Here is a 14,359-nt window from a genome sequence, read left to right on the forward strand (position 1 = left end):
GGGTGAGAGCGTTTCTCTACTTGTGAGAGTTTTCCCACGAGTGTGTGACTGCCCCTCTGCTTCTTCCCTCTTGTAACCGCTGACCCTAGCTATGGCCATGTTGGTGGTAGCCCTCTTCTTCCTCGTTCTCTTTTTTCTTTTCCTCTCCTTCTCCTTTAGCCCCTGTTTCCCTAGTCCATGGCCAGTTCGCCGCTTCCCTCCAACACCTTATGCCCCTGTTTTCTCCTTCTGTAACCCCTTCTTTCCATGTTCCCTTCCACCTTCCTTCCATCTTTCTTCTACCTTTTTCCACCTTTTCTCTTTTTGCCGATTCTCTTTTTTCCCCCTCCTTCCACCATTTTTCCACCTTTTTCCCTTTTTCACATTTTTTTTTCTGTTCTGTTTCCCCCTTTCTTCCAGCCCCACTTTCCTCAACAATCCACCACCCTCTTCATCCCAATCGGCTCCATCCTTCATCGTTTCCGCAATCTCATTCGGCTCCTACTTCTATTCACCGCAATTCATCGTGTTTCCCCAAAAAGTGCATAGAGCTTTTGCTCGGGTGTTCACACCACCTCTTTCATTCGGTTTCCCCTTGATGACACTACTGCTAGGGGGTTGCTTCTTCCCGCTACCTTCTTTCGATTTGTGGTTGCTATTGTTGTGGTGTTCGACGGCAATGTTTGGAACCCCGTTTTGGGATTCTGTGTTGGGGGCCATGTTTAGCTTGTTCTTAGAGGTATGTTGAGGACCTTTGTTTCTGTTGGTGGGCAAGCGGCTTTCTAGCGACGACAATGGTTTAATGCTGCTAGGAGTTTTGCTTCGTTGTTTAAAGTTTGCTTTGTTGTTTTTTATGTTTTGAACTCTTACGGAGGTTCATTTTTTTATCTGTATATTAGTATTTGGGCTTTGTCTTATGTAATATATTGTGAAGTAATGTTATTCATACTATGTTTTTATATTATATTTTCATACCATTTTAGATGATATTTGATATGAATAGGTACATCATTTGATTTAATCAAATTTTTTTAATTTAGTTCGTTAGTTAATAAACTAATAATTAAAAAAAATCAGTTAATTAAATGATGATTGTGGTATATGAAGAGTCTTTCTTATTCATTTCCTTAGATTTTGCAAATTTTTCAAATGATATGGCTGTTAACATCAGATGTCACCTAAATTGATATAGAAATATAGTACAAAACATGATATGAATAACATTACTCTATATTGTATTTGATAATAAAGTAGCGTTTCAAAAACCAAAAGAAACACTACACTGAAAATTACAAAGTTAAATATGTGGCAGCAAACACGTGGAAGTGTGAATTGTGATCCTGTGGAGCATGCGTAAGCCTTGAAAAAAGCTTCTACATCTTCAAGTCCCAAAAATGTTACCAGATTTTACAAATACATCCAAAATGATCTCCGGGAACCCAATAAACCAAGACCGCCTTCAACAACTAAAGGCCTTCGACGAATCCAAAGCTGGTGTCAAAGGGATCGTTGACAAAGGAATCACCAAAATCCCACCAATTTTCATCCGGCCGCCGGAAGATACCGCCGGCGACAACCCAAGTTCCTGCCAACCAACCCAAGCCCAGTTCAGTATTCCTGTCGTGGACCTTGCTGACACTGTCGGCAGGCACGATGACGTTGTTACCAGAGTCCGGCGGGCCGCAGAGACTGTTGGTTTTTTTCAGGTGGTGAACCATGGGATTTCCCAGAGAGTGTTGGACGAGATGTTGGAAGCGGCACGTGGGTTCCACGAGCAGCCAAGGGAGGTGAAGGCCGAGTACTATGGTAGGGAGCTGATGAGAAAAGTCAAGTTTGGGAGTAACTTTGATCTGTATCAGTCAAGGTTTGCCAATTGGAGGGACACTATGTTTTGTGTCATGGGTCCTGAGCCTCTTGATCCTCAAGAATTGCCGGTGGTTTGCAGGTTAGTCCATAGATTGAATTCCACTCTAATCCTATATTGAAACATTTCATAATCTTATTCAAAAGTAGCATAAGTATCTACAATCTCATGTGCTCAACTACTCGATCGTGCCTCAGTAGCTCCTGTTTGGTTCTCTGCCCCACAATATATAGATCTGGAAAAATTCCCGATAGTTCCGAATCAGACCCAAAAAATCCCGAAACTGAACCAAAATTGTCCTAAATCGAATATCCCAAACCGTTTGGTACCGGATCCTGAGCCGATGGTCCAAAAAGTTTGATACGGGTTCGGTACCGAATCCCATATGCCTTTGTTCAGTAATTCCAAACCGAATCGATAAATATTTTAATATAATTTTTTTATATAGTTGAATTATTAATGGTGATTGGATTTGGTCCGACTCTCTCTCGCACCTCACTTCCTCACGGACCTCATACTCTCGGATCTCTCTCAACCTTCGAAGACAAGTCCTGCAACCTCTACGGTCCCGTTTATCCTTTCTTTTTTACCATTTACCTCTTTTTCATCGGTTTACATGTTTTTTTAACAACTTGAAAATTAAAAAAGAAAAATTTGTCATTTGACAATTGAGGAGTCTACATGTTTTTTCAACACAAATATAATATGCTCCACTTTGCTGCAGAAAATCTCATCTGACTGTTATCAACGCATATGGATCTAATGGATCATACCCATCTGCATCATATATTAATTGTCACCAAAATTTGAACTGAATTAAACAAAAATCTTAGATAGGGAGAGGGAGAGATAGCTTGTTGCTTACATGATAATCCGAAGGAGTTGATGAGAGAGAAGATGAAAAGCAAGAGCAGGTTCATCTTTTCTCCAAATTAAAATTTTCCAATTGCACTGCATTAGCATATATCCAGACACTTGCAGTGAGATGATATATTCTCAAACTGTAGTGAGTCTATATTATATTACCTACAAAAATCATGCACTATAGTCAATAACATTGATTTAAGTTTTGTCTGATAAGGAACATAGTTTGCGTTGTAAAATAAAACCGTAAACAGTTATCCGTTTATAACCGAGGTTAATACCCATAACCGTTTATTTATCTAAACGGTTACCCATAACCGTAACCGTAAAATTTAAATGAGCGGGTAACCACGGTTATCCATAACCGATGGGTATTTGCCCATCCCTATCTCTACTCCCGCCCAAACCCCAAACCCCTAAATCCTGAGAGATTTTTCAATGTAACTAGTACAGAGGGTGGTACGGCACGTGTCACTATACAAATGGTAGAATACAGCGGAGAGATTTTTCAATGTGACTGGTACACGGGGTGGTACACCACGTATCATTATACAAATGGTGGAACATGTGTGTTAAAAAGTTAATATCGGACGGCGATTGTGCATTGAAAAGAGACTATGAGGGTTGGGGACTTAGGAGAAAATTTTCATTGTAACTAGATACGAGTGGTGCACTACGTGTTTTTATTTAAGTAGTGAAAATTTTTATTGTTTAAGTTATTAACCTTTTTGTCAACAGAGAGAGAGAAGAACATGTACACAGAGAGAGAGAAGAAATGTATTTACTATTTTTTCAGATACTTTCTAACACACATTACATTGTGTATATATCTAACTATATTGCTTAGTTATTAAGCTAACATAAGACTCTTAAGATATTGACACTTGTCACAATCTTACATCACAGAATCTTAACCAACTTAACTAACAGTACATATATAGTTAACATCCTCCCTCAATCTCAGATGGGGGCTTGCCAAGGCGGAGATTGTAGCAGTGTGTTTGATATAAAGGAGTAGACAATCCCTTCGTAAGAATATCAGCAAACTGTTCAGTGGAGGAAACAAAATGAACTTGCAGAAGCTGTTTGGCTACCCGTTCTCGGACAAAGTGAACATCGACCTCAATATGTTTGGTCCGCTGATGCATTACAGGATTGTAAGCAAGAGATATCGCAGAAAGATTGTCACAATAGAGGGTTGTTGGAGACGAAGAATCAACTTTGAGGAAGTGAAGAATCTGTTTAATCCAATCAATTTCTGCAGAAGTACTGGAGAGTGCTCGATATTCAGCTTCAGTGGAGGAACGAGAAACAGTATTTTGTTTCTTAGACGACCAGGAAATGGGATTTGATCCGAGAAACACAACTAGACCAGTAGTAGATCGCCTGTCATTAGGGTCCCCAGCCCAATCAGCATCACTAAATGCACGAAGTGTCAAGTCTCCTGTGGTAAACTGAATACCAAGATCTGCAGTACCTTTTAAATATCTCAGAATTCGCTTCACAGCAGCAAAATGTGAGTCCATAGGGCAGTGCATGAATTGACAAACCTGATGAACCGAGAAAGAGATATCTGGCCTGGTGAAAGTGAGGTATTGGAGTGCACCCACAATGCTACGATAGAGAGAAGGATTATTGAAAGGATGTCCATCATTTTTCAATAACCTGTTGTAAGGTAAGCAAGGAGTGGAGCATGGTTTAGAATGAACCATGTCAGCTTTAGCCAGCAAATCTGACACATATTTAGACTGAGACAGAAACATTCCACAAGCAGTCTGTTTAATTTGAATCCCAAGGAAGTAGTGAAGAGGGCCAAGATCTTTAATATCAAATTCCTTGGTCAAAGCATGAATGACGGCATAAAAAAGAACAGTGTCACTGCCTGTGAGGATAATATCGTCAACATAAAGAAGAAGAATAACCACAGAATGTCCATCATGCTTGACAAACAGAGACGGATCAGAATAGGTGGAAAGAAATCCCAAAGAAGGAAGAAAAGCAGTGAATCTCTCATTCCATGCTCTCGGGGCCTGTTTCAAGCCATACAAAGACTTATGCAATCGACAGACATGGGTAGGATTGTAGGGGTCACTGAATCCTGGTGGTTGAGACATATACACCTCCTCATTAAGAATGCCATGAAGAAAGGCATTCTTCACATCGAGTTGACGCAAAGACCATCCAAAGTGCGCTGCCAGGGCTAAGACCAACCTCACAGTTGTAGGCTTGACAACAGGGCTAAATGTTTCGCCATAGTCAATACCTTCTTCTTGGTTGAAACCTTTAGCAACAAGCCTTGCTTTGTACCGAGAAATTGAGCCATCCGCATGTTTCTTAATCTTGAAGACCCACTTGCACCCTACCAGATTCTTGTTATGAGGTAATGGAACCAAAGACCAAGTATGTTGTGTTTGAAGAGCAGCCAACTCTTCATTCATAGCAGATAACCATACAGGGGACTTGAGAGCAGACTTGTAGGTGGCAGGTTCTATGTGAGATAGATCAGCAGATGGAGCATCATGAACTACAGAAAGAAAGGCCTTCTTCTTCGAAATACCACTTTTTGCCCGTGTCTGCATATAATGAGTGTTCATAGGGGGAATAGGGAGAAGAGGTTGCAATCTGTCAGGTTGAAATTCAGATTGAATAGCAACACCAGTAGCATGAGAAATCTCAGTATGAGATGCAGTGACCATCTCAGGTTGAACCTCAGGAGCCACAGGGAAGTAAGAAGAGACTTGTTGTCCTGGGGATGCAGCAATGGATTGTAAGGAATGCAAAGAACCACTGGAAGATGGGGATGACATGTTCTCAGGCATAGGTGGTGAGCTAGATGGTGGGCTAGATGTGAGAAGAGACACAATATGACTATTACCATTAACAAATATAAATGGAGATGAGTGCACAGATGTATATGGGGATTTAATGGATGCAGGACAGGGAACAGACAAGGTGGGATAAGGAAAGTCGGACTCATCAAAAATAACATGTCTGGAAATATAAAACCTGGTATGGACAAGATCATAACAAATGAACCCTTTGTAGTTGGAAGCATATCCGAGAAAAATGCATTTGATGGTCTTGGGTTGTAACTTTGTTCTAATATATGGTTTGAGTAAAGGAAAGACTGAACAACCAAATATTCGAAGGTGATTAACATCAGGAATCTCATGAAACAACAATTCAAAAGGAGATTTGTGATAAAGAGTGGTGGAGGGCATGCGATTTATAAGGTAGACAGCAGTTTGGACTGCAAAAGACCAGAAAGATGAAGGTAAAGAAGCTGTTTGCAAAAGTGTTATAGCTGTTTCAATGATATGCCTGTGCTTCCTTTCAGCTAACCCATTTTGCTCGGGTGTGTAAGGGCAGGACAGTTGATGTTTGATGCCTTTGTCCAACAGAAAATTTCGAAAGGACTTACTAAGATATTCCCCTCCACCATCACTCTGTAATGATTTAATAGATGTGGAGAAATGATTAAACACAAAATTGAAAAAACCAACAAAAGTGGAGAACACATCACTTTTATTAAGAAGGGGAAACAACCAACAATGTCTAGTGCATTCATCAATGAATGTCACATAGTACCTAAAACCATCTATGGAAGGACAAGGAGAAGGACCCCATACATCACTGTGAATGACTTCAAAGGGGTGCAAAGACTTTGACACAGACTTAACAAAGGGCAATTTACAGAATTTGCCTTCCAGACAAGTATGACACATCACAGACACTGAATCAGGTATAACAGACAGATTACACTTCTTCAACATTAACGAGATCACAGAATTAGACGGGTGACCTAATCGACTATGCCAGAGACTAGAAGGTACTTGACAGCCAAGATAGGCAGCTTGAGGTTGAGAAGAAACAGGGCGAACGCGTGCTGGAAGTGGTATGGGATACAATCCATTACTGCATTTGCCTTGAAAGAGAATCCTCCCTGTGACTTTGTCCTGGATCCAAAAACAGGAAGCATCATATATTAGCCTACAATGATTATCCAGGCACAGTTTATGCACAGATAAAAGGTTCTGAGATATGCCAGGAACACAAAGAACAGACTTGAGTTGTAAAGGTTTTAAGAAAGTAGGAAGAGTGGAGGAACCAATATGAGATATGGATAAACCTGCCCCACTCGCAGTCTGAATCGTTTCTTGAGCAGGGTATGAAGATGCCAAGGTCAGATTACTTAAATCAGCTGTCATATGGGAAGATGCTCCAGAGTCAGTGAGCCAAGTTTGTTGAAGAGAATCACTGGACTGATGATGTTGCGATGGAGAAACATGCATTGCAGTCGGAACTGAAGGAGAGGAATTAGAGTTCCTGAAATGACAGAATTTTGCAATGTGATTCTTCTTCCCACAAATTTGACAACCCTCAGAAACAGTACTATCAACATTCCTAAATCTGCAAGTAGGAGCGAGATGTCCAAACTTGCCACAAATTTGACAGGAAGTGCTCGAAAAATCCTGTTGCGGTGGTGGAGAAGCACCAAGAATACCAGGAGCAGAATTCACATTATACTGGCCATAAGTGGTCTTGGAACTCCCAAAACGAGAATGAGGATGATACTGAAATTTCCCTTTGTATTTGTTCTTACTATAGGATGGCTTAAACCCAGAAGGAACAGACGAATATAACGTAGACTGAGAAGAACCACCATAAGACACATTACTCGAATGATCCTCAGCTTTGGAACTAGTGCCATTATTTCGAGCTATCATAGCAGACAAGAAAGGTGTAATCGGAATGTTCTCAACCATGGCTTCCTCAGCAAGTAACTGAGACCGGAGATCTTTCATGGAGATAACATTCTCACGACCTCGAACAATTGATCTCAAAGTATTATATTCAGAGGAGAGACCATTCAAAGTCAAAATCACAATGTCATCATCATCAAACTGAACCCCAGCAGCAAACAGATAATCACGAGCTTCTTTAATACGTTGCAAATAGATCGAAACCGAATCAGTACCTTTCTTGATGTTTTGTAATTCAGATTTCATCTGAAAGATCGTAGCTCGAGTGACAATGGAAAATTGGTCTTTAAGACGCTGCCATAAGTCACGAGCACTGGAACTACCAATTGCACAAGAGACTGCTGAAGGAGATAGAGTAGCTGTAAGTAATTGCATCAATGCCCGATCGTGCATTTTCCAGATCTTGAAGGCATCACTTGTAGTCGAAGAGGAAACATCACTTGAAGGAGGAAATGAACCTTCAGAAACAGGCACAGTAAATTGAGCAGGACAGGGATGAGAGCCATCCACAAAACTCATAAGGCCATGGCCTTCAAGCAACAATTCAATCTGAAAATTCCAAGTGAGATAATTGGAATCATCGAGTTTGACAGTCACAGAAGAAGAAATCGTGGAGATAAGAGAGGTGATAGGAGATTGAAGAATCTGCAGTTGAGTCGAAGTCACCATCGCAGACGAAGAAGAAAGAAACCCAGATGAAAAATTTCTCAGGGGAATTCGAACAAACACTTGGTGTGCAAAGAAAAAGATGCACCCAGCCGGAGACACAGAGAAGAACCAAGATCCCGAAAAGAAGAGAACCCAGATCGGTGATGCAGAATGGTGAGCGGAAGCAGAAGAACAAGATCGGAAAACCGTCAAGCCGAAGCTTTTCAGGCGAAAGATACCATGTCAACAGAGAGAGAGAAGAACATGTACACAGAGAGAGAGAAGAAATGTATTTACTATTTTTTCAGATACTTTCTAACACACATTACATTGTGTATATATCTAACTATATTGCTTAGTTATTAAGCTAACATAAGACTCTTAAGATATTGACACTTGTCACAATCTTACATCACAGAATCTTAACCAACTTAACTAACAGTACATATATAGTTAACACTTTTAACACATATATTTTACCATCTGTATAGTGACATGTGATGTACCACCCCGTGTACCAGTCACTTTGAAAAATCTCCCCATACTATGGCCAAGCTGCTTACTTCTGATCAGATCGTCCCCCAGAGGGTCTTATTGTCTGTTGGATTTTTTTATTTATTTTATTTTTTATTTATTTTATCAAGATGGAGCATACACAAGATTATACAAGTGATATGCAAGATGAAAATGGAGAAGAGAGAACAAGTTTTCTTCTTTCTGTAAAAACCAGGCTCTTTCTTGTTTCCCACACAAAAGAACCGAAAATTGGTTCTGAAAATGTTGATTTCAACCGAGTGATGTTTTCACCCTAGATAGAGAGGTTTTACACATTGGAGAAAGCACAAAACTTTTTACACCTTAACTAGCAGGAGCCATAATGCATCCTACCTCTTTGCTAGCACCTAGATTCTAGGCATATTGACTTTCAAACATAAAGCAAAGACAACTTGGCCTTCACATTACAAAACCAACGCCATTGCATACAGACACAAGCAAAACATTACAACTGGACATTAATTGATGTTAACATTCTCTTACTCGGTTCATGCCCTGATTCTCTCTCTCCCCGAGTTCTCTCTGTTTTCTCTGTTGCCCAACCACCACACACCACCACCAAACGACTTCATCGTGCAGCCACCACCATGTCCACCACCACGTCGCGCAGCCAGCACAACTCGCTAGTTGTTTCTCTATCTCTCGATCTCTCCTCCTCCCTTGTTTCTCCACCTCTATCAGTCCATGGCACCGTGGGTGTCCTCCATGGCCAAGGCGTACCCGTGGCTCAAGAAGCTCTACCAACTAAAGTTTCAGATGATTTTTTATCATATGTTTGTGTGTATGTGGGATTGATTTTTGGTTCTCTTGTTATATTACTTGCTCTGTTTTTTCCTCAACAAGGTTTGGCTCGTTTGTATTTATCTTTTTATTTTAATAAAATTAAAGGATGAACACGAGCATTATCACCCCATCATTTTTAATTAAAAAAATAGAAGTGTACAGTGGCGGAACCATAAGTTTATCGTAAGAGGAACGTTGTAAAGAAGCTCTATATATTAGTTACAATACCATGTCTCATATTTTATAGGTCATATGCATGCCCAACAAGGATATAGTGTATCAGATTCTGTTTCCTGTGTAATCCTAATGTTTCGATACTTTTCTATCCAGTATCGGAAGTGTTGTGATTTACGACTCAAAATTAAGATGATGCAGAAATTAGGTTATGTTACCTATTTCGTTTGGTGTCCTATTTGGGTACTGGATTTGATTTCTTGGTTAGATCTATTTGGTGGAGAGATTTTGTTAATTACCTATTTGTTTAGAATTTAGATTTACTTCTAGGTAGAATTAGGATTGTCATTGTACATAAGTCCTATGCACGATAAATAGGATGTTGGGGTTAAGTGTATTTTATGTGCTGTCATCATTGGTTTAGAGAGTTTTCTCTCTTTTGGTTTTGGGTGAAGGTAACCGTTTGGAGTCATGAGTTTTCTCTCTTCTATGTTTCTTCGAGTTCTCTACTTGTTTGGTGTAGGCTTTGTAATTTGTGGGATTTGGGTTGTGTTGAGAGTTAAACACTCTTATGTAATCTTCACTTGTTTAGTGAAATTTCTCGTTGTGCTTCACTCGTGGATGTAGGCTTTCACGCCGAACCACGTTAATCCTGTGTTCTTTTGAGATTGTTTGTTTTTAGCTTTCACTTACGACGTTGATATTAGATACTTTGATTAGAATTCGCTTTCAATTATGCATAAAAGTACAGCAAGAAGATGCTAATATTCTAGTTGTGGAGCAAAAAATAACCAAGAAAATTATAGAGGCGACACACCACGCACATGCAACGGAAAATAACGGTTCAATCGAGGTCAAAAGTGATCAAAATGGTATTATTTTAAGATCCTCTCATCACTCCTCATTCAGTCTTCACCCATAAGGTAACTCTCAATTATTCTTTTCAAATTGAGAATAATTGCCAAATTAATTGATTAATTACCTAATTGATTGCAAGATATTATTTGGCATAATATCTTGCTATTAGAATCAATTTCCACCATAAGTGGCCGGTCCCTATTTCTCTAAATAGGGCCGGCCACACCCTTATATATAGTTCCTCATTTCTCCAAAAACCTAAGTTCATTCTTCTTCTAAAACTTTTTAAACACTTTCTCTCTCAAATTCTAACTTTGGCATCGGAGATTCTTCAGCCAAAGCCCTCCCCATTCATCGTGGGCGCGTGAGGCTCATGGCCTTGATTTTAAGTGTTAATTATTTTGCAAGTGCATTTTTGTTCAAGAAGAAGAAGATGGAAATTTGCATCAACACTAGTCCCCTTGAAAAAACAAAGTTTGATATTTATAATCTAAAGACCAAATGCATCCCAAGTCTTCTCCAAGCCAAATATGCATGACATATCAAAAACATCAAATGGACATGAGTAGTTTTTTCTTTGTATGGATTGCTTGGGGGTCAAGACTAAAGTTTAGTTGAACAATAGCATCTGCCCTCTGTTGCTGTAACTTACGGTAAAATACCCGCAGTTATAGGTAACCACGGTTACCCACCCATTTAAACTTCACAGTTACGGTTATGGGTAACCGTTTAGATAAATAAACAGCTATGGGTATAACCGTTTACTCATGAAAATTAAATGGGTGGTTATGGGTATTAACCGCGATTATAAACGGATAACTGTTTACCCATTTATTTTATATATGTAAAATTAACACAAATCATATTTTTAGGGTGGAAAAAAATACCGAAAATTCCAAACCGAATTGAAAAAATCCCAAACTGAAAATCCCGAAAATTTCAATACCCAATCCCGAACCGATCCCAAAATTTTGGTACTGGAATCGGTCTCACATTTTCATTCGTTTGGTAATCCCAAACCGTACTGAAAAAAAATATATATTATTTAATTTTAAATATATATTTGGAATTGTAACAGCCGTCGGATTTGGTTGAGATTTAATCTCAACCGTTGAATTCAAATAAAACCCTCACTCAGCCGTCCTTAGATCCATGTATAAGTTGTCCTCCCCATCTCTGCACCTAAGACTATTAAATCCAACATACTGAACACTTAGAGTTGCAGGAAGTTCTCCAAGTTGAAAGCTGTAGAGATTGCAGCTGCTTACACTTCTCTATCCTTTGAAATATATAGGATATTTTGGGAGAGCCATGGCCCATGGAGCAACCCAAAGTATGTTTCGTAGTCTTTTGTGATCGTTTTATCATTAATTGGATTCATCTTTTGCCTTCAAAATCTGACTTCTAGCAAAAATTGTGTGGAACTGGGGATTCCTGATTTGAAGAACAATTCATAATTTCATATGTTAATTTGGGATTCCTGATTTGTCCCGAAATCTCGAAAATTTTTTGAGATTCCCGAAATTTGGGATTCCCGAAAATTTGGTTTGGGATTGGTCTTCAAATTTCCATCCTGAAATATATCAGTTTGGGATTCGGGATACTAGTTTCAGTTCGACATCCCATACCGAGTCAATCCTAATGTTCTCTATTAGACAAAACTTAGATCAATGCTATTGACTATAGTGCATGGTTTATATAGCTAATTATAATATAATGTAGCTAATTATATATATTATGTTAATACTTTACGTTATGGGTTAAATAACCTAAGAATACTGTCTTCTAAACAGTTTTCACAACCCAAGAATACTTAGCAAATATTATATTACCTTCATTGGTAACAGTTAAAAATATCGTCTGTAAACTATTATTTCAATTATTGAAATGGTATAAGGACTTAAAAAATTAATTACGGAAATGTATGATGAATGTACCTATAACGGTGTTTAACTATAAAAAAAAAAAATGAAATTATGACAATTTTTTTTTTTTTTAATTTTCAAGTTGTTAAAAAACATGTAGACGGGTGGAAAAGTATAATGGTAAAAAAAAGATAAATGGGTTAAAAAGGGTAAATGGGTAGACGGGTATTAAACATTTATTGTTAAATGGACATGAGGTTATGGATATGGTTAACCATTTATAAACGGTTATGGATATGGGTATAGCCGTTTAAGCAATTACCCAACGGGTAAATGGTTATGCGGGTATGAGTATAAACGGTTATGGGTAAATAACCGCGGTTACCCATCCGTCATAACCGTTGCCCATCCTTAGCTGGAAGAGAAGGACATTGATTTATGAATAGTTGAAATTTTGGTCTAGCGAAATGGATATGACAAATGATTCTCATCCCAGTTGTTGCATTTTGTTTTCTGTGTCTAATTTGCAGAGACATTACTATGGAGTACTCAGACCACGTTCACAAATTAGGTGTTACTTTATTTGAATTGTTATCAGAGGCACTTGGGCTTAAATCTGATCACCTTCTAAGTTTGGATTGTGCAAAGGGACATCTTATTCTCACTCACTACTATCCGCCATGCCCCGAGCCTGAACTAACTATGGGCACTACCAAACACTCAGATCCAGATTTTCTCACCATCCTACTTCAAGATCATATTGGTGGCCTCCAGGTTCTGTGTCAAAACCAGTGGATCGATGTTCCTCCCGTGCCGGGAGCTCTAGTAGTCAACATCGGAGATCTCTTGCAGGCAAGCCCCTCTAGTTCCTACATATCTTCTTAACAACTCTAACATGCATATCAGCAGCATTGCATTACATGCGATACTTTTTGGCTGCAAATTTGCTAATAATAAGCACTTCATTAAGTACATTTTTATTTTGGAGTCGAACATAAGGTTCATTGATAGAATAAAATGTCACAAGAAATAAACATAAAATTTAGCTGCAAGTAGGCCAATCTTAGAAGGTAATCAGATTTAAGCCAAGTGCCTCTGATAGTAATTACTCTTCGTTTATTCTATCTAGGCCACAAACATTTTAATTGGGTTCTTCATTGTAGGTTGTAGGCTGGGCTTATATGAGCACTTCAAAATAGTCACCATGCACTTTTTGACACGTGCAACATGTTGTACAACTATGTATGTCAAACCATTTGTTGTTGAATTCCTGTAAATTTTTTTATTGTGTTCTTGTAGCTTATATCCAATGACAGATTTAAGAGCGTAGAACATCAAGTGCTTGCCAACTATGGAGGACCAAGAGTATCCATTGCATGCTTTTTCACCCTTCATCTTTACCCATCCGCAAGGCTGTACGGCCCCATCAAGAATTTGTTATCAGAAGATCATCCACCTGTGTACAGGGAAACCTCACTGCAAGACTTCATTTCGTACTACGAAAGAAAGGGGCTTGACGGGAACTCTGCACTAACACATTTCAAATGGCGAAGGTAAAAACAAAGGATTTGGAAGATGTACGAATTTGTATTAAATGTGAGTTTTTATAGGATTGTATTTACTTTGAGGACAAGTTAATCCTCTACTCATTATCTACTATAAATAAAGGCACTGTGTGGAGGAATAAGAACACACATAAGGATCCCTACAATTTCTCCATTGTGTGTCTTGCTGCCTCACCCTCTTCTCCCTCAGTTAAATATAGGCCACAACATGTCATCAGCACGTTCCTACGCTATGCTACAGTATTTGAAGGAGAATTTCTACTACAAACTAGTTCATCAATATCATCACGCAATTCGGGTTCTTCCAAAAAAAAAGGTTTTAATCTTGATATTTTTGCAACCTTGATTGCATGAACCATCACCATACTGCAAGAGCCATCTTTACGTTTTACAAATTTTAGATTCTACATAATTGTTTATGCATTATATCCATAATACTGC

At 38.8% G+C, this 14,359-nt stretch overlaps 1 protein-coding gene across 1 annotated transcript; it reads left to right on the top strand.

Annotated features, from left to right (window-relative positions):
• The first annotated feature begins 1,246 nt into the window (after positions 1–1,246).
• Positions 1,247–14,072, top strand: LOC137731760 (1-aminocyclopropane-1-carboxylate oxidase homolog 1). The gene is made up of 3 exons (XM_068470964.2): positions 1,247–1,924; positions 12,884–13,205; positions 13,653–14,072. The coding sequence occupies exons 1-3, from the start codon at positions 1,374–1,376 to the stop codon at positions 13,908–13,910; spliced, it is 1,131 nt and encodes a 376-aa protein (XP_068327065.2). The 5' UTR covers positions 1,247–1,373; the 3' UTR covers positions 13,911–14,072.
• Positions 14,073–14,359: the final 287 nt, after the last annotated feature.

Source organism: Pyrus communis, chromosome 16 (genome assembly GCF_041283825.1).
Source record: "Pyrus communis isolate YQ-2024b chromosome 16, ASM4128382v1, whole genome shotgun sequence".
In the NCBI taxonomy this organism is placed as follows: Eukaryota; Viridiplantae; Streptophyta; class Magnoliopsida; order Rosales; family Rosaceae; genus Pyrus; species Pyrus communis.